This window comes from Pleurodeles waltl, chromosome 11 (genome assembly GCF_031143425.1).
Source record: "Pleurodeles waltl isolate 20211129_DDA chromosome 11, aPleWal1.hap1.20221129, whole genome shotgun sequence".
Lineage (NCBI taxonomy): Eukaryota > Metazoa > Chordata > Amphibia > Caudata > Salamandridae > Pleurodeles > Pleurodeles waltl.
The window spans coordinates 477,280,725-477,301,935 of NC_090450.1; the positions used below are offsets into that span (position 1 = coordinate 477,280,725).

The window sequence follows — 21,211 nt, forward strand, 5'->3', positions numbered from 1 at the left end:
CTAGACACAGGTCACAGCAGCACATGCAGTGTAGGTCCTCTCCTGGTGAAAGTCAGGTACGAAGTGAGTGAACCGATATAAAATGCATTCTCGTCCGTGGCGGTGCGTACCGTCACCGCCGGCGTACATCACCATTGGCCACTGTAACCCATAGGGCCCAATGGTAACCAATGAGGAGTTGCACAGCAGTTCTCGACCGGCACACAATGTCAGAGGAATTACCTCATTTCCACGTGTCCCTCCTAATAGGACAGGCGGATGCCATTTCAGGGGTGGGAGGCAGGCAATCTCCCTGTCACAGTACACATAAGCAGCATTTGGGCCTATCCAACAATATACTATTACAGTCACAACATGCAATGAAGTGTAGTGTTTGGAAATATGGGATAGTGACCAACTGCACACCGTTTTGCCCCCTAGACTGCAACCACTGCGGATGAATAGGAGATGGAGACATCCCCCGTGTACAGGCCCCTGGTGGACGTGGCAACAATGGAGGACAGGCACATTATCCTCACCTATAGACTGGACAGGGCCAAAATTACAGAGCTGTGTGCCCAATTGGAGCCTGACCTGATATATACTGGCCGTCACCCCACTGGGATCCCCCCTCTTGTGCAAGTCCTATCTGTGCTCCATTTCCTGGCAACTGGCTCCTTCCAAGTGACAGTGGGCTTGGCAGCAGGAATGTTGTCTGCCCTGATTAAACACATGCACATCTACATCGTTTTCCCCCAGGTGGAGGATTTGGTCACAGTGAAAGCTGATTTCTATGCAATGGGACATATCCCCAACATTATTGGGGCTAGTGATGGTACACATATTGCATTTGTCCCCCACCCCCAGAGAAATGAACAGGCATTCAGAAATCGAAAGAGCTTTCACTCAATGAATGTGCAGATAGTGTGCCTGGCGGACCAGTACATCTCCCACGTCAATGCAAAGTATCCTGGGTCTGTGCATGATGCCTTTATCCTCAGGAATAGCAGTATCCCATATGTGATGGCTCAGCTCTAGAGGCACCGGGTATGGCTAATAGGTGATCCTTGGTTCCCACCCAGTGGATGTTGGTGTATGGGTATGGTGTGGGCCCTAAGGGTTAGTGTGTGTCTAACAGTTGTCCCTTGATATTTTCAGGTGACTCTGGTTACCCCAACCTCTCATGGCTACTGACCCCTGTGCGGAATCCCAGGACAAGGGCAGAGGAACGTTACAATGAGGCACATGGGCAAACAGAAAAATCATAGAGAGTACATTCAGCCTCCTGAAGGCTAGGTTTTGTTGCCTCCATCTGACAGGTGGTTCCCTGTGCTACTTACCCAAGAAGGTCTGCTAGATCATCGTGGCATGCTGTATGTTGCACAACCTTGCCTTACGTCGCCAGGTGCCTTTTCTGCAGGAGGATGAGGCTGGAGATGGGCGAGTGGCAGCAGTGGACCCTGTGGACAGTGAAGGTGAGGAGGCAGAGGATGAGGATGAGGACAACGTAGTGCAATAATGTGGCAATACTTTCAATGAAACACAGGTAAGACAGTGTAAATTCACTTTCAATTGACAGTTTTGTGTTTGACATTGTCACTGGCACGCTGATTTTCCCATTTCTATGGCCACTTACTGTACCCTTTGGAATCTCTAATTGCAGATATTTGTGCCCCACTCTCGCTCCTGGTGTGTTGACTGCAGCCAACTACAGGTCATTCATATGCATACATTACTGTACCGTTGTATTGCAGTGTTTAAAGCTTGTTAAACTAATACATAGTTCAATCATTTGACAGACTCCATACTTGTATTTTTTCAAATGGTGTTTATTTAGGTGCTAATAAGTAGAGGGGGATGTGCAATGGGCTGGGGTGATGGTAGAGGAAAGTCCACGATAGAGTCCAGCCTATGTGGATCACAATTGCATTGTCCAAGGGGGCATAGGAAGTGGAGCAATGGCAGTTCAAGGTGGACAGGGTGACAGGGTGGGACACAAGGGTGACAATCAGGAGTCTTATTTCCTGGCGGGGGTCTTGGTAATAGTCTCTGGCTTCTGCCTGGATCGCAGGGAACGTTTGCGGGGTGGTTCTCCTTCTGCAGGGGGAGGGGTGCTGGTGGCCTGTTGGTCCTGTGGCGGGGCCTCCTGTCCACTTGCGGAGGTGGGGGGCTGTTCATCGGTTTGGCTAGTGGTAGGGGCCCGGTGGTGTGCCACTGCCTCCCTCATATTGTTGGCCATGTCTGCCAGCACCCTTGCAATGGAGACCAGGGTGGTGTTAAAGGACTTCACGTCCTTCCTGATCTTCAGGTACTGTCCCTCCTACAGCCGCTGGTTCTCCTGCATCTTGTCCAGTATCTGCCCCATCGTCTCCTGGGAATGGTGGTATGCTCCCAGGATCTTGGTGAGTGCCTCCTGGAGAGTCGGTTCCCTGGACCTGTCCTCCCCTTGTCGCACAGCAGTCCTCCCAGCTTCCCTGTTGTCCTGTGCCTCTGTCCCCTGAACCATGTGCCCACTGCCACTGACCCCAGTCCCTGATCGTCCTGTGTCTGTGGGGTGGCCTGAGGTTCCTGTAGTGGTGGACACACTGCTGATTGATGAGTCCTGGGAACAGAGGTATGGGCCCGCTGGGTGGGTACTGTGCTGGTGTTTCCTGAGGGGGAGGCTCTGTGGTGGTATGGGACTATGCCTGGGTAACCGACTGTCCGGAGATCCCTGATGGGCCATGTTGGTCATCCAGATCCAGGCATCTAGAGCTGCTGTCATCACTGTGGGCCTCTTCTGGGGAGGGGGGGGACTGGATGTTGCTGGCACCTTCTCTCCGGTTACGTTGGCTAGGGGACCTGTGGGGATGTAAATGCAATGTTATTGTGTCTGCGTGTGACATCTTGTGCCTGGGTGTGTTGTTCTCTATCGTTGTTATTGCCCTGGCAGCTTTGCCTTGTGTGAGCAGTTATTTGGTTGGCTTACTGTTTCCCTCTAGTGTGCATACTTTAGTGATGGGTGTCCATGCAGGTCTGTGATGGGGGTCCATTCATTTGTAGAGCATGCAGGGCTTGGTATTGGGAGGGGTGGGTTGTGATGGTGGGGTGTGTGGGACGTGGTGGAGTGATGGGAGTGAGGGCAAGGGTGGGGGTATGTGATGGCATACAAGTAGGGGGGGTGATAGTAATAGAGATTTGACTTACTAGAGTCCAATCCTCCTCCTACTCCTGCCAGGCCATCAGGGTGCATGATTGCCAAGACTTCTCCTCCCATGTTGTTAGTTGTGGGGGAGGAGGTGGGGGTCCACCGCCAGTCCTCTGTACAGCTATTTGGTGTCTTGCTGCCACAGAACGCACCCTCCACTGTAGGTCGTTCCACCTCTTCCTGATTTCATCCCTTGTTCTGGGGTGCTGACCCACAGCGTTGACCCTGTCCACGACTCTCCGCCATAGCTCCATCTACCTTGCAATGGATATCTGCTGCATCTGTGATCCTAGCTGTGGCTCTACCCAGATGATTTCCTCCACCGTGACCCTTAGCTCCTCCTGAGAGAACCTGGGGTGTCGTTGTGGTGCCATGGGTGTAGTGTGAGTGGTGTGGGTGAGGGTGTGTGGGGTGATGTGTTGGGGTATGTGATGTAAGGTGCGTGGATGGTGTACAGGTGATGGTGGTGTGTGGCTGTGGTCTTGTCTGTGGTCTTGCTATCTCTCTTGTGGCACTTGTTTGTAGTCATAAAGGGTTGTGGGTAATGTGGGTGTGTGTTTTATAGTGGTGTGGGTGTGTGGGTGTGGTGTGTGTATGGGTGTCAGGTTTGTGTTATTTGAATTGTCCATTGTAGTGTTGTTTTGTATGTGTGTGTGTATTATGAGTGCAGCGGTATGTAGGGCCAATGGTTTACTGCCATTGAACGTCCGCCGCTGCAATTTGTGGGTCATAATGTTGTGGGTGTAGTTCTGTTGGCCGAACAGTGTGGGTTTGGATACCACCAGTTTATCACTGACCTTGGGGCTGGCCGACTTGTGTGTGTGGCTGTATAGTGACGGATTGCTATGTGTGTGTCATAATATGGGTAGCTGTAATCCGCTGCAGCAGCTGTATGTTGGCAGCAGTCAGCATGGCGGTAAGCGGTACTTACCGCCAATGTCATAATGAGGGCCAAAGTGTCCTGTGCTCTCTACACAGCAAATATAGTATGTTGGCCTAATGAACTAACAGGATCAGGGACCACCGTTGAGGGTCATCACCCTGTCCTGTTAACTGTACAAATAATATCGCACCAGCAAAGAAATGCTGCCCTTCTGGGGGGGCACAAACTTCTCCTGTCGCCGCAGAGGGACCTTGCCGTATTCCCATCTCACAGGTGGGAGAACAAGAGCCATCTGCGTCCTCGCAGTGTGACTGCCAACTCCTGTGCTCCTAATCCAGACAGGGACGGGACCCCCGTTGAGGGTTCCCTCCCACGGTGTCGCCGAGTCAGAAAGCAGGCCCCTCTCCTGTAGGATACTTTGGTCAGTCCCTGCGCTCAATTTCCCACAGCAGCTACCCATGCCCATGTGTTGTAGCTGCTCTTTTAGTACCTTGGTGTTAGGCACTGTGCGATATCTTTTGACCTAACGCAACATCCTCCTGGTCACCACCATCTCCGGCAGCAGATAGCGGATCCTTCCTTTCACAGAGCCTGTCTCCCCCTCGGCTCACCTTGGGCTAGGGGGTGGGCTACACCCGACTCATCGGCAGATCTCCTCATGCCCACGTCGGTGAGAGATACACCGGCAGTCTGGGCTGTGGCAGTGAATGCACCAAAGTTGGTGCCTGCTTGTGCCCCGGGGGCACCAACTAATGCACGCTTCGTTCACAAGATTTTCTGGCAGCTGTTGTGCACTCCTGGGGCCACACTAATGGGGTCCGGCCCCTATGGCCCAGAGAAGGCCATACATGTAGTTCAGGGACCGTGGGCCTTGCAGGGGAAAAGTAGAGCACTCACCACAAGCTGCCCCCTACAAAGTACAGCAATCTCTAAGTGCAAAAAACAGCAGACAACAAGGTGATTAGGGGCACACCACCCAGCCCCTGGATACAACTGGGGGAACACAGGGCAGGGGAGCAAGCAACAGGCCAGCACACCAGATTCCTTGTAGAGTAAGGGGCAGTCCTCCTTGTGGCTCAGCAGGCCACATGTCAGCACAACACAAGTCAGTATAATGGCGGTTCCTCATAGCATCACAGCCCCACCTGCAGCATCTGGTTCCAGCTCCAGTGTCTAAAAACATGGGGAACACCATTGTACTTATATTCCTTTTCTTTTTGAACTCAGGGGGCACTTCAAAGAAACTTTAGAAGTGTGCAACACCCCTCCTAAACCCCAGCCCTGGCTCCACACATTAGTAAGGGGAAACAAGCCCTTTTTTTGTGAGGGCAAGACACTGCCTATATAAATATAAGCGCACCCGCCTCTCCCTCTCCCAGTCCAGGAAGACCATTCAGTATGCAGATGTAATCCTGTTACACCTCCAACCTCTCTGTGTAATGGCTGTCTGGGAAGTAAGCACAAAGCCCAGCTGTCATGGTACCCCAGACGTGGACTGGAGTCAGGCTGCAATGCACAACAGTCATAAGAACAGAGAAATGCCCACTTTCTAAAAGTGGCATTTCTACAATGGTAATAAAAAACCCACCTACACCAATAAGTGCAATTTCTCACTACCATTCCAAACATACCACGCTAATTCTCATAGATCAGAAAATACCACTTATACACCAGCAAGGGCAATTCTAATGCAAATCTATGAGAGGGGCAGCATTCAGAGCAGGGAGAAACCAAATAGGCGGTTTGTCACTACCAGCACATGCCACACAATAAGACACATGACCTACCTTTTGCCTACACAGCACCCTGCCCATAGGGCTACCAAGGGCCTACCTTATGGGTGACCTCTATGCAGTAAAAGGGGAGTTCCAGGCCTGGAAAGTAAATTTAGATGCAAGCCAATGTCGCAGCAAATTGCGCACGCAGGCCCTGTGGCGGCAGGCCTGAGACAAGTTTGAAAGGCTACTTCTGTGTGTGGCGCAAGCCACCCTGCAGGACTACTAGGAGCATTTCATTTACAGGCCCTAGGTATAAGTGATACCATTACACAAGGGACTTACAGGTTAATTAAATAAGCCAAACAGGTGTAAGCCAATCACACCAAGTTTACAGGAAAGTGGGCAGAGTCCTAGAGCCAACAAAAAGAGGGTCAGAAAACAGGAGGAGAAAGGCAAAAGGTTTGGGGATGGCCCTGCAAAAAGGGCCAGGTCCAACACACTTTAATGTCATTTACTCGGATTTTACGTAATGCTTTGGACTTGATTTTTCCTACGCACCTAAAGAAAACCACACTTAAACCCAGAAAAATCCTATGTTTTTCTCCAAAGCAAACCAAATGAAAATTAGAAAATAGACAAGCAGAAAGGCACTATAGAGGTACTTACCAAAATGAACTACTATATTTAACAACACTACTTGCTCAGGCAGTATCTGTGAGGACCTTGCATCTTTTTCCTAATACAATTGTAGAAATCAAGCATTGTATTGCAGCAGAATATATTCCTGCCTCTGACTGGATTGCCCAATCATTTGAACAATATTTCAGAACTTTGGGCCAGATGTAGCAAATTCCCAATTTGCGACTTGCAATTTGCGAGTCCCTGCGACTCGCAAATTGCAAGTCGCAATTTGGGATCCAGAAAGGTGTCTCAGACACCTTCTGCGAGTCGCTATGGGGTCGCAAAGACCCACCTCATTAATATTAATGAGGTGGGTCGCAATTTGCGACCCCATAGCGATTCAGGGCACTCACGGGGATGGTGGCCTGCTGGAGACAGCAGACCACCATGTCCGTGACTGCTTTTTAATAAAGCAGTCTTTTTTTTTCAAAGTGTAGCCCGTTTTCCTTAAAGGAAAACGAGCTGCACTTTGAAAAAAAAACGAAACCTTTTGTTTCGGTATTTTTCAGGGCAGGTAGTGGTCCATTGGACCACTGCCTGCTCTGAAAAATTATTTTTTGTTCCAGACACAAAGGGGAAGGGGTCCCATGGGGACCCCTTCCCATTTGCGCCTGGGTTACCATCCACTTCAAGTGGATGGTAACTGCGCTTTCATTTCTGACCGCAATCGCGGTCGCAAATGAATATACATAGCATTGCGAGTCGCTAATAGGATGGGAACACCCCTTCCTATTAGCGAGTCGGAAATGCATTTTGCGAGTCGGTTCCGACTCGCAAAATGCATTTCTACATAGCAATGTGGCTTTAGCGACTCGCAAACGGCGATTTTCGCCGTTTGCGACTCGCTAAACCATTGCTACATCTGGCCCTTAGCTTTTATTTACTTCACATCCATCTCAAGAGATGACTTGATTACAACTAACAGCCAAAGCATTCCCTCTGGTTCTCCATTACATCTCAGACCAGCTTGTTGGTTCAGTGATCTTAAACTCTTCTTACCAGATAAATTACTAGTATTATTTAAAGTTGTGGTGCATTCTACTTATGAGGAAAAACCAAAAGCTCTCAATTGTGGTGTCCCTAGGAGCTCAATTCTTTCACTCTTACTTTTTAACATCTAAAAAGTGCCCTATACAGTATCAAGGTTTCAGCTCTGGTCCTTGTAGATCTCTTTGCCACTTTTGGTACAACTGATGATGCTGTCTTAATCTCCAGGCTTAATGAAACAGAGATCTATCATTCAACTTTGACCTGACTTTCCTTATATCTATCTGACTGGTACCAGGTTGTGGTGCTTTTTACTTATGAGTAAAAACCAAAAGCTCTCAATTGTGGTGCCCCTAGGGGCTCAATTCTTTCAGTCTTACTTTTTAACATCTGTAAGTGCCCTTTGGCCAACTTATAATCTAAAATTGGTGCCACGTTTTGTATGTATGCAGATGACACCCAGTTTATCTGTGGCCTTGAGCAGCGCACTTCTTCCATCTCAGCCATTAATAAAACCCTGTTATGATATGCTAGAATACGACACAGAATTTTCTCAGTTTAGACCCCTCAAAAACTGAACTCGTTGATTCGTACTTGATGGAGCATTGACCCACAATGGTCCTATGTGGCCTTCTTCAATGGAACCCCCACCTTCTGCCTTGGTACGGAATATAGGTATACATCTAGACTCAAATTTTACATTTGTTCTCCTGCAAAAATTGTCACTCTTGTTCTACTGTTTAAAAAGTATTTGGAATATCCTTTCTTTCCTCAATAGCTGTCATCATGTGACTGAGATAAATGTGCTGATCCAGCACGCATTAACTTTGGAACTGCTATTTTGTTATCCACCACTGCAAAAGCAATACAAATCTTCAGCTGGCTGTGCGACATCCAGCTGTGAACACATCACACTGATCCTGAAGCAACTACATTGGTTTCCTGTAGCCTGAGTATCTCTTTTACATGACGATTGTACATCACACTCTACACAACAACTCTCTGTTTTCATGGTTAGTAAAGTTAAGAGGCAAAATGATACTTGTGACGTGAGATCAAATGACCTTTCTCTGGTAAGTATGCCTGAAACAAGAACAGTCACATTCAGTGACCAGTTATTTTAAGTTGCTGAAGCTAGACTGTGGAACTCTCTGCTTATCTCTCTATGCCAGGATTCTCCAACAAGTAGCTCATAAGCTACTGGTAGCTCTCCGGATACTTGTAAGTAGCTCTTATGTGCAGCCTTCTTAATTAGAAGAGTTTACCTGGTTAAATTAATCTCAGAATGCCAAAATTGAAAAGTATGCTTGGGACATAAATGTGTGTATTTAAAGAACTCATGAGCTGATGTGTGGAGAAAAATGACTGCATTTTGGAAATGCATTTAAAGTTATTCGAGTGATAAATCATGCATCATTTGGGATGCTTATTACTATTATTATTAACTTGGTTCTATTGGCATTGTAGATATGGCTGTTATATATAGAGAAATTATGACTGAAAAAGCATTTTTGAATTAGTGCTGGTAATAGGACCTGATGCACTGATGTGATCACTCCTGGTAATCCTGCAAATTGCGGCTGGCAGCTAATGCATTGTTGTCTGATGTGGTCACTATTACAACTCAAATATTATTAGAAGTCCAAGATGCTGTTTATTGAACATGAGTAGATCCTATTACTGAAAAGGTTGGAGGCCCCTGCTCTTTTTTTTATGAATCTTGTTTACTCTGCTTTAGAAAACAATTGAAGTTCTTATTTTCGAAGCAACGGGGTGGCATTGTTAACAGGTGTGGACAATTAGGTACAGGAGATTCAAGAAATTAGCAAAATAAATAATTTGAAATACCATCTGTAACAGTTTTCAGCAGGAGTGGGGGGTCATGAATAAGCTAGAGACAATCACATGACGTATGTGTACAGATAGAGGATACACACATTCCAGTGTAAGTTTGGTTGAGTAAAGTAAAAGTGTTCATTAGATAAATGGGGAAGAGCAGGTAAATATTGTCAAGTGGAAGGTTGGGAATTAGGTGAGACAGAAAGGGTAGAAAATACAAGGACCCATCTTCAAGATGGAGAGGAACGGGAGGAATTCTCTGTTAGAATGACCGAATCTGATTAGGGTAGATACAGAAGAGTGACACATAGATTAAACAAGGGCAAAACCAGATAGTGCAACGTTCTATGCTGTTTAAAGATGCTGGAACATCTCAGCAGATGAGGAGTTGAATGTACTTATGTTTTGTAAATTTTAATGTAACTATGTAAGGGATCTAAAGACAGAGGACATCCACAGGAAGGATGCAATTCTGGGCTGAAGAGAACATGTAGGGCAATAAAACCTGTGGAATAAGGAATGCCACTGAGATAAGGAAGCATGAATGTGAAAAGGTGCCATCAGGGAAGGTAGGCCCGGTATAAACACACTGAATAGTAAGAAGGCAATGAGTTGTATCAGGAAAAACGTAAATAGGAAAGCCAGTTCACCATAAACATTTCCTCTGTGATGATTTCATGGTCACGCAGTCCATGGAGCAATGGGAAGAGCTCTGTCACTGCCAGAGACACGGGCACCTTCTGCTTCCTAAACATTGATTTCAGCTTCTCCTCCTCTGACATCCTGCTTGGAAGAGACAGAGGTCTGTGTTACAATAACATTTTAAGACTACATATTTTATTTGAGTTGGGTTAACAGTTACAGGCTACGCAGAATGGGTACAATTGCAGAGAAATGTGACATTGACAGCACAACCACAACATACTACGTTCAACAATCAAGAGACAGTCACTACTCATCCTTTAGATACATTTGTGTCCTAAGTGAAATGGATGACTTTCAAGCACACTTGTTTCAAGGGCCATCTGAGAGCAACAGTTTGCCCTAAAAAATATTCATTCAAAACCGTTTGCTGTGATCAGCTGCCATTAACCCAAAAAGACATGGAACACTTATACATTCTTAACGATCGGGCAATGATCCTAGCTCAAAAAAAGAGAAATAACCTTTGAGTTATAAAGGATCCCTCGCCCATGGCCATTTCTGTGCCATGCTTCATCATGCGGCCCCTACATCGGAAGGGCTCAAAGTTGTTAAGGGAGCTCCTAGATATTGCAGGGATCGAAAGAGTGTTAAAATTATCATGGGTATAACCCAGGAATAGTTATGTTGAGGATACCCTGATAAGGTTAAAAACATCAGCATGTTAGTATGAATTATGGAAGGACTCTGTAGAGCTTCATCGAAGTGTAGAATCGACAGTTGGCGTATGTGGAGTCAAAGCACAACTCCAGCCAGTGTGAAGTGCTTGAGGATAAAGAAGGCTGTGCTGAGAAGTCTATGCATCATTGGTCAAGAACCTACTGGCAAGGTCGTACACAGGGGTATGCAATATAAAGTCATACAGTACAAGGGGTGCTACTGCTGAAGGTGGACACAACCAGGTTTTGAAAGTGCAGCTACTTATGCGTTAACGTTACGATCATCAGCACTGCGAGGCAGTGATCAGCTAGGTGTCAAAAGTGCAAAAGTATGACACAGCAATTCTGATACAAGGAAAAGTCATCTGCTTACCAGAACCAATTAAAGCAAATCATCAGAACACCAGCCCTGGGAAGTTCCCCGAGAAGAAGTGCCCCAGGGTTGTGCTTAAGGAGCCGTCCACACATGAAGAGGCAAGAGACGCTGTAGAAGGCTGTTCTTCCAATAGAGACCAAGAAAGAGGCCACATATCCCGCAGTTATAAAAGATTACCCTGAGGACAGCACGTCACAGGGCCTGGCTGATGGTATGCATGGAACAGGTCCTGATGGGCAGTAGATGAAGCTGGATAGAACTCTAATATCAAAATCAGTAAGTTCCACAAATTGTTATAATGCTGCTGCCTTCCTGAAACCACCACCATCATTTGATAGTGCCAAAAAACAAAATATTGGCACTAAATGGGCTGCTTGGAAAGAGACATTTGAAGATTTCATTGAAGCTCTAAAGGAAACATAACAGAACGATTATCAAGTACCTGAAGAATATTGCTGATGATGGTGTAAAAGAAATCAAAGAAAATGCTGTGAGATGATGAAGCTACGTACTGGCAAATTAAAGAAGCTTTGAATGTCAAGCTCAATTCAAAACCACAGGATCAGTCTATAAGCGAGCGAACCTTGACCAAACCAAGCAATCAACAAAGCTAGCTGCCACTGGCATGGCCCAGCAGGAGAATCAACAGGATAAAAAACTAGAGCAAGAACCCACCACCTTGGAATCCAAACCCCCGAGCAATGGATATAGGCCCTCATTTCGACCTCTGCGGTCCTTTTTAAAGACCGCTGAGGTACCGCCATGCTGAAGACCACCAGTGCAGGCGGTTTTCCGCGCAGCGTATTATGACTGCTGGCAGCCCTCCGTCCTTTTTCGGACGGAGAGCCACCAGCAGCCATACTGGCAGTCGGCGGGGAAGTGGAGGCTGCTCCACCTCCACCGCCCCGTCATCAGAACACCGCCCACCGAATCACGTCCCATGATTCGGTGTGGCGGTGTTCTGGTGACGGGGAGCTGGCAGCGGAGCAGCCCCCATGGATCCCGTCCCCTCCCGGAGGATGAACGGACAAGGTAAGTTGATCGTCTGTTAGGGGAGGGGGGGTGTTGTGTGTTGTGTGCGAGCATGGGGGTGTGCGTGTGAGTATGTAGAGGAGGTGTGTGAGTGCGTGTGAGTATGTAGAGGAGGTGTGTGAGTGCGTGTATGAATGCGGGGGTGTGTTGTGTGTATGGGAAATGTGTGCGGGTCGGTCTGTGTGCATGTCTGTTTGTATGTGCACGGGTATGTGTTGTTATAGTGTATGTGTGCATGTAGGGGTGTGTGTATGTGCATGATGGGGGTGGGGGTGGGGAGGGGGTGTGTGTATGTGCATGTTGGGGGTGGGGAGGGGGGTCCTGCCACCTTTGGGGGGAGGACTCGGGTGGGGGAGGAGGGTGGTGGAGACCACTATCAGTGCCAGGGAAGGAATTCCCTGGCACTGATAGTGCCTACCGCCATGGATTTCGTGGCCGTTCCAAACCACCCGAAATCCATGGTGGTATGCAGGGTCCTGATACCGCCGGCGGTCTGGTGACGGCCGCCGGGCTGGAGACCGAAGTCGCCAGCCCAGCGGTCGTCACCGCCCTGGCGGTCGGAGTGGAGAAGTGGCGGATGACCATGGCGGTAACCACCATGGTCATAATTCCATTTTTGTTTCTGCTGGCCTGTTGGCGGTTTTACCGCCACTTCTCCCCCGTCCGCCAGGGTCGTAATAAGGGCCTTAATGCCGAGTTCATAGACGGTGCTCCCCTAGCACGGAAAAACAAGAAAAAACTGAACAAGAGCAGCAAAACCAAAAATCATATCCTCCTGCACTGGCTCCAGTATGACAACCAAGAGTCAAAGAAAAAAACTGACCAATTCGCTAAAGACCCTAATACCCCTTCAACTGCAACCACAGAGACCACAAAGAACTTGCCAGCAAGGTGGTAGTGGCCTTTACAACAGACACTTCAAATTTGACAAGCAAAGAAGAACTGAGATTGCCCCAGCAAAACAAATACATGTCCCCAACTGCAGATGCTACTGTAAACACTACATCATCAAGTGGCAGCATGGTAAAAGCCCCAATACCTCCTCTGTGTGGACACAAACAGCGGCAACTCCTGTAGAACTGAGAGGAGCAGAAGTGACAACCTAACACCACAGTGACCAAGGGAGCCCAATGGGAAGCCCTAGCACCATACCAGAGAACCTGGGCAACCTCACGGTGTATGCACCACAAGTCAACCCTCTCAAAACACTAGCCCAGAGCATCATAAGGCCAACCATCTCGGAATTGGACTGCAGCAAGGGAGTCACTAGGCCGTCCCACAAACCAACAGAACAGAGGGACTTGGCGCAGTGCAACGTTCATGCACCCAAAACTGTCTCGGTCTTAAGGTCATATTATACTTCAAGTATGACTCAAGAGGGAAGTGGGACATTCTTAACAGAGGGGATATTGTGGAAACTCTGCGTCAGTGTTCCAGGACTGGAAAGCATCACGTCTGCCGATATTGACAGAGTGGCCTTCCTTCCGCCAGAAATTGGAGAGATGAATAAATGCACTGAAATTACCTTTCACAGTCCTGCAACAGTAAAGGCCCTAAGGAGGAATAAAACACAGCTGGAAAACTGGGGAATACAAGTAACTGCACCAACAGCACCAAAGTACCCTGTCTTTCAAACAGAACAGAGAAGCAAGACATCGCAATTAAATCACCAGCCAAAGGGATGGGTTACAAGCTATGGCATTTGGCAAGCTCTGCCCTAAGGAGCACCAAAAAGGGAAGCCAACCTCTGCCAATAACAGAGGGGGAACTACTAATAACAGCAAACAAAAAAGGGGGTGCCCGCCATTGTGCTGTGCGACCACAAAAATCTCCAGCCTGGGGTGGCTTCCCTATGCCCTTAGCTCTCAATCCTAGCTCACAGCTGCATGTATACCCTAATCAAGAAGTAAGATCCCACTTGAAAATAAGCTCATGGAACATATGAGGCTTAATCAACTCTGAAATCAAGAAGACAACTATCAACGATCTACAGGAATGTGACATAATCGCCCTGTAGTAAATTTTGGCTCTCTACTCGTCTCTCTGGCCCGATTTCACAGACTATGAAGCACCCGCAGTCGCCTGAGGAGCAGGGGGCCACACCTCCAGAGGGGGGTCAATTTACATTAAAAAATGACCTGACAGCAACTGTCACCTTACTCTGCTTAGGGAATGGTGACTACATCTTTCTCAAAGTTTTGTTGGCAAAGACCAGCAACATAAGGGCCCACACAAGTACCCTCATCTTAGGATGCATTTATCTCCATCCTACAAAAACAAGCAGAGATACAACTATGGTCTCATTGCTCCCTACTCTGAAAGACCTATCAGCATTATACTCTGATGAAATGTGGGTTATGATAGGAGATTTTAATGAGAACCTTATGTCCACAGAGCTGACCAGCCCATTTGTGTCTCTGGCCAATCGAATATGGGCCTTACACACAATTAACAAACATCGAATAAACAGTGCAACTTCCGCAGCCTACACACATTCCTCCTACTTCAGGATGGCCGCCCTTGATTACAACTGGGTATTCCTGGCCCACTTTCAGTGCATAACCAAGTTCGATGTGACCCTTTCCTTGGTTAGTGATCATGCAATCCGCACCTGCGAAGTCCGGGCCCTACAGCCCACCTGTCCAAAAACAAGACCCTTGGGCAACCAAGAGCTCAAGCCCAATAGGAAAATAAAGTGGTTCATGCACATCATGACAGCCAAGGGGCAATAGTGGACCGCTTCCTGGATATGATACAGTGACCAAGTGGAGAGGCCACAGTAGCAAACCTCTGGAAGACCCTGGCTGATCATCTAAGGAAACGTGGGCAACTTGGGAAAGCTAGAAAATGGCAAGAGTTCTGCGATCACCAGCTCTGTAGTTAATACAACACATCACATTGCAACCTTAAATCGAAGCTTAAGTAAAGTCTTGAGAAGGCGCAATAGAGACAAGGAGCCCAACAAACAGCTGCAAACCCTGGTCGCCGAAATACACCTAAAATACAGGAGAGCCCTCTATGCCCAAAGAAGAGAAGAGGAAGCTCAAAGATGGGTCGAATCACTTGAGGTAATAAAATCCAGGGACCAGAAGAAATTCTGGCTATGGATCAAAACATGCTCCAACTCAGATCGCCAGGCAACTGTTACCAACATCGCCCCCAGGGAATGACAATCCTATCTCAAAGACCTTTAAGTGGACCTCAAGGCTGACCACACGATCAATAATCCTAGCCCAAGTAGTATTAGCTATCAAGCCAATGCAAGCAGGTGGTGCTCCTGGTCCAATTAGCATCCCACTCGCTGTATACACATGGACCCTGTCCCGATGGGCTGCCCCGATGGGCCTCACTAATGGAGCCTTTATTTCAGGAGTATTTACTGGGGGCAACCATTCCTGAAACATAGAGGGGCTCACTTTTGGTCCCTGTCCACAATAAAGGTTTGCAATCATGCCCGGGGAACTATTGACAATCGTGCTCCTTGACACTGAAGGGGAGTGCTATGCTAGCATATTAAATCAGAAGCTCCAAGCCTGGGCTGAGAAAAGGAAGCTGATCCCCTGACCCAAACCAGCTTTCAAAAGAGCTGCCACATTGAAAATAACCTCCTCAGTATGTCTCACCTGATTGAAGCCACAATGGCAGCCAAGCGGAAGGCCCTCTACACTGGCTCCACTGATTTTCAAACAGCATTTGACAGTGTATCACAATCAAAGCTCTGGGCAAAACTTAACAGAGGTATCCCTCAAAAATTATTAAAAGCCATCATTAACCTTTACTCTGAAACCTGGGTAAAGATAAGAGTTAGCGCCAGATGGTCTACCATGGACAAAATCTAAACAAACAAAGGCCTGAAGCAAGGCTGCATACTGGCACCACTCTGATTCAATTTATACTTGGCTGACCTCGCGCCCTCCTGGCACTTGTGAGAGTAGTCCCACTGAAAATAGCTGGTCTCAAAATTCAATCTCTCCAGTATTCGGATGGCATGGTCCTTTTGAACCAAATGCCAAACAGGGTCTTCAACGCACTTACTGTCCATTTTAAGGCAAACCATCTAAAAGTGAACATAACGGAAACAAAGGTCATGATAATCTCTTGCAAACTTGTAGAAAGGGGGTCATGGTCCATCAAGGGAAAGGCCAGAGAGGTGATGGATGCCTATAAATATCTAGGAGTTTGTTTGGACAATAGAAGCTGCTTGGCAACACGTATCACCGCCAAACAGGGGGCAGCAAACTCCTTAGAATGGGCTTTCTGCAAATGAAAAAAAAATCAATGAACAATCCAGACTTATCCCTTCTTCTGAAGGTAATAAGATGTCAATTTCTCCCAACCATCACCTATTGGGCATGAACATTCAGAGATAAAATAGTCAACTGGTTGGACAGAACACAGTCTACTTGTTACAAAAGTGTATTTTTGCTTCCTACTTGCACTTCACATGCACAAATCCAACAAGAGTTTGGGTTAGCCTTGCAGCACTGGATATTAAAAGCCAAGTTCCTAGCCTACAGACCGAAAGCCAAGCTGGCAAAAGACCGCACATTAAAAAACTTAATCTAGGAACTGTTCAGCAACCCGACAACAAACTGGCACAAGTACCTAAGTCACGCCTTGCAGACCCTGGAAGCATGTGCAATCTGGACAAGCAACCTGCCGGTAACTGTGGTGGCTAAACTGCTGATTAAACAAGCTAGGTCAATATCGACGGAATGTGACATACATGTTGTGAAGAAACTGGTTCACAGAGGGCTGGCAACTCCATTGTTATAACCAGAGGCTTGTCGCTAGGCTCATAACAGAACATCTGGTAGAGGAAACCATCTGTGGTCTACTCACATTATTACAAATCCTGATAGCCCAGGGTGCGCCTTACGTACCAGCAACAGGGTCCTGCAGGCTGTACGGCATTGTTGGAAACAAGTACTCTAACGCACTCGGACTGCAAAACCTTACTCTCCAGAAATTCCTCTGCAGGGGCTGATGCAGATAGCTCCGGGCTTAGATCTATGCAGCCTGACAGACTGGTCTCAGTATGGAGTCACATGTGTGGGCGAGCTCTATCATAATGGGGAGCTCCTGTCCTTTGCTGGTTTCTCCTTGCTGCATGAGATGCCGAGGGGCCAGTTCCTCCTACACCGGGCCGTGACATCGACCTTACGTGCCCACTTTCGCACTGGTATGGCTGAGCCCCTGCCCCACCAAGAATGTTGAATACTATGTAATACAGGGGTCGGGTTAAGGCAGTGACCAATCTCTATCAGGCGTCGAGGACAGATATCGTACCACCATTGACTGATCTTCATACTTCATAAAAGGGGGACCTAGGCCTTTCAATCTTGGATGAGGACTGGTCCACAATACTTTCTCATATCTGTCAGTCAGTCAGTCAAATATCTTTATTCGGTCTAATTAAGACCATAGAAGTGCAGCATTACAACATAAAACAGCATTACATTGTCATAGCTATACGGTATCGAGAAACACTCATATCAAGCTGATCAGCTTCTACTTTCTGCATAAGAAGTATCTCACACCCGGCAGGATTAAATGCCTTTTTCGAACAAACGCTGCCGTATGTCCAAGATGCGGAACATAAAATGCCGAAATGATCCATATGGTGTGGACGTGTCCTGAATTAAAAAAAAATTCCATAAATCTGTTTATTGTTATTTTTGTTAGTTTACATTTCTCATATTATCTCAGTTACTGTTTAATACATTGCAGTTTAATGTGCTTTTATTATACATATTTGTTGCATATTTTTATTACCACATTTACATGTTTGTATGACATTTGCTTCATTTTGTCTTTGCGTTTGTTTTGTTGTTAATCGCATCTGCAATTATTGTAAAAGTGATAATGGTTGGGCGGGGTATTAGACTGCAGCATTTGATTAAGAGAGGTATGTAGGGTAATCATTATGTTTTTTGTATAGATTAACTTTAAAGTGAGGAAGGATGAAAAAAAATAGGAGCTTGTGTGATAATAACTTTAACTTTAGCCGATGTCCATATCTATGTGATTGATTAAACTTTTGCTGTTTTCATGCCTGGTTGGGGATTTCTAGTAACAATTCAGTTTGTAATTGGGGGGTCTGGGGGGTTTCGTGGGAGTCGCTACTTATTCTCTTCTCAATTCTCAATGTCCTAGTTTGTTCGGTTACGCTGTGTGTTTTATTCTCTTACGTGGTGTGGAATTTTCATTTGTGATTTTTAAGTTAGCAGTGGTTTGATCTCTCCCCTGTCGGGTGTGATTCAGTGTTGTGTAGTTGGGTTAGGAGGTCCTCCCAGTCGACAGATATCAGGTGCTGACGTAGCCCTAGGGTTTCTTCACGTTTGAGTGCTATGTGCTCTGCTCCCGCCCACACCCTGAGTGAGCGTCTCCAAGCTTGTATCAGTGGGGGGGTCTGGAGATTTCCATCTTTGGGTCACCAGCTGTTTCGCAACAATTAGTCCCAGATCTATAAAACGTGTTTCTGCTCTGTGTTGCTTGCTTCTGGGGAATAGTCCCAGAATGCAAGTCTCCCACTTGAAGGGTATTTGTTGTGTAATGCATGTGGCTAGGTTGTCTGTCACCTCCTTCCAGTAGGCGCCTAGGTTAGGACAGGACCAGATCATGTGTAGCATGTCTACTCCTATTTCACGGCATCTAGGACAGGCTGCGTCCTGGCGGTTAAAATATTTGTTTACGCGTGCAGGTGTGAGGTAAGCTCTGTTTACAATATAAGACAGGATTAGCTTAAATCGCGAGTTGCGTGGTATATTGAGGTGGCCTGAGATGGCAGTTCTCCATTTTGTTATCGCGATGGATTCGCCCGAGTCTGTTTCCCATGTCATACGTAGTGCGTCGTTTTCAGTGGCAGTTTGGATTCTCAGGGCATCTGGTAACCAGCTGACCTGATGTTGGTCGGAGCCCACCACCTGCAGGTATTGAATCAGCAGATGGGTGGGTGGGGGTGTTGTGATGTCTCCCCATTTGGAACTCAAAGATCCCACCAGTGAGCAGCATAGGAGGAATTGGCCAGGCGGAAGCCCCATTTCTTGGAGCTTGGCAAACGGTAATAGTTGGTTGTCGTCATATATGTCACCTAGTGTGTGTAATTCTAGTTCATGCCATGTGCGCAGTTCTGTGTCTGATGTGACCCTAGTGCCCCCTGGTGTGCCCACCAGTGCTAGTGCTGGTGCGAATGGGGTCAACAGCTTCGTAAGGCGAAGTGATCTATGATAGCACTTGTGTGCTGTTCTAAGGAATATTTGTCGAGGGGTTCGCGGATGTGTGATCGGGTGGAATAAATGCTGTATTTGTTGGAGCGAGCATGGTCTTGACTCTGTTGCTGTATCGGCCAGCTGTTTACCAGCCAGCCATCTGGATATCCATTGAAGTTGGGCTGCTAGGTAATAGTGTTCCAGATTGGGGACCGCCAGCCCACCCTTATCAGTCGGTAGCTACAGTTTTTTAAGGGCTACTCTGCAGCGACCATTATTCCATATAAATTCTCTCAGCCCTGTTTCCAGTGTTTTAAAGAAGGCGGGGGAGACATAATGTGGTAGATTAGAGAAGAAGTATAAGAGTCGCGGGAGCACCACCATTTTTAGGAGTGCTATCCTACCCGCCACTGATAGTGGCAGTGTTCTCCAGAAGGTCATTTGGGATCTGATTGAGGATGTTGCTTTTGCTAGATTGCCCTCGAATATATCTTCTTCGCTATGATAGATCTTAATGCCCAAGTATCTAAAGGTGTTTGGCTGCCAGATAACTGGGCTTTCTGTTAGGGTGAGTCTTGGGTTTGATAGGCCTGGGTCGAATGGGAAGAGGCTCGACTTAGACCAATTGACCCTAAGTCCTGATAGCTGCGCAAATTGCCGCAAGAGTGTGCTATCTCTCTGCGGGATTCGCTGGATGTCTCTAAAGTATAGTAGGAGGTCATCAGCATATAGCGACACTATGTGTATGCCGTCTCCCAAAGGTATTCCCCAGTTAGATCCCTCTTCGCGTAGGGTGGCCGCTAGAGGCCCCATTGCGAGTGAGAATAGTAACGGTGAGAGGGGGCAGCCCTGTCTCGTGCCTCTGCCCACCCGGATTAGTTCTGATATCTCAGGGCCCAGACCCACCCTTATCATTGGTCTGGTGTATAGTAGTTTAGTTAGGCGGGTGAAAAATGGTCCTATGTCGTATTTTTGCAGCACCTTGAACAAGTAAGGCCATTCCAGAGAGTCAAAAGCTTTCTCTAGGTCGAGGACCAGGCAGCCCGCCCGCGGCCAGGCCTGTCTAGCATATTCCATAACCCGGAACAGTCTTCTGATATTTTGGGAGGTGTCTCTAGCTGGTACAAATCCATTTTGGTCAGGATGTATCAGTTCTGGGATGCTTGGTGCCAGTCTTGTTGCTAATATCTTGGCTAGTATTTTGTAATCAGTGTTTAGCATTGCTAGTGGTCTGTATGAGCCCATATCTATTGGGTCTCTTCCAGGTTTAGGAAGAGAGACAAGTAATGCCTGCCTTTGTGTATCCGACAGGTGGCCCTTCTGCTCGGCTGTCTCATACACCCGTAATAATTTAGGCGCCAGATGTATGGTAAATGCTTTATAGAAGTCTGCCGGTTGCCCATCTGGGCCTGGTGTCTTGCCTGGATTGAGGTCCTTGATACTGGTTTTGATTTCCTCTAGGTCAAGAGGTGTCTCGAGAGTTTCAATCTGGTCGTTTTTTAGTTTTGGGAGTCTCACTTTGGCAAGAAATTCCATACTGGAGTCTTCTCCAGGGGTTATTCTTGTGGTGTAGAGGGTTGCATAGTGTCTTGTAAATTCGGTTTGAATCTCTGCAGGTGTGTATACTATTTCCCCTGTGTGTGAGCGAATTTCCATTATTGGTTTTCTCTCACAGTCCCGTCGTATCAGCCAGGCGTGTAGTTTACCTGCCTTATCCGCTGAGGTTCTCGCAGAGTGTGCGGTGTATTTTAGACATCTCAGACGCTCTAGTAGTGTCTGGTGATCTGTGTGCAACGCTGCTAGTCTCGCCTTTTCAGCTTGATTGTTAGTGATTTCATCTTCTGATTGTGGTAAAACCCGTTCTATTTGGGCCAAATCGCGTTCGATGGTTTTGCGCATGTTGCATTGGGTTCCTAGGCAATGCCCTCGGATAAAGACTTTAAATGCATCCCATTCG

The 21,211-nt window shown here is 47.2% G+C and overlaps 1 protein-coding gene across 7 annotated transcripts in view; it reads right to left on the bottom strand.

Moving 5' to 3' along the window:
- The window catches only part of LOC138265795 (nuclear body protein SP140-like protein), a 637,415-nt gene that overhangs the window by 552,306 nt on the left and 63,898 nt on the right, over window positions 1-21,211 (bottom strand). For 5 of the 7 annotated variants that reach the window (XM_069213830.1, XM_069213831.1, XM_069213828.1 and 2 more), the window contains exon 2: window positions 9,925-10,057. In XM_069213830.1, the coding sequence (XP_069069931.1) occupies window positions 9,925-10,056 (132 nt within the window). In that variant the 5' untranslated portion in view covers window position 10,057. Of the gene's footprint in view, window positions 1-9,924; window positions 10,061-21,211 lie in introns of those variants that run through there. The other 2 variants (XM_069213829.1, XM_069213832.1) reach the window with 2 other exon arrangements.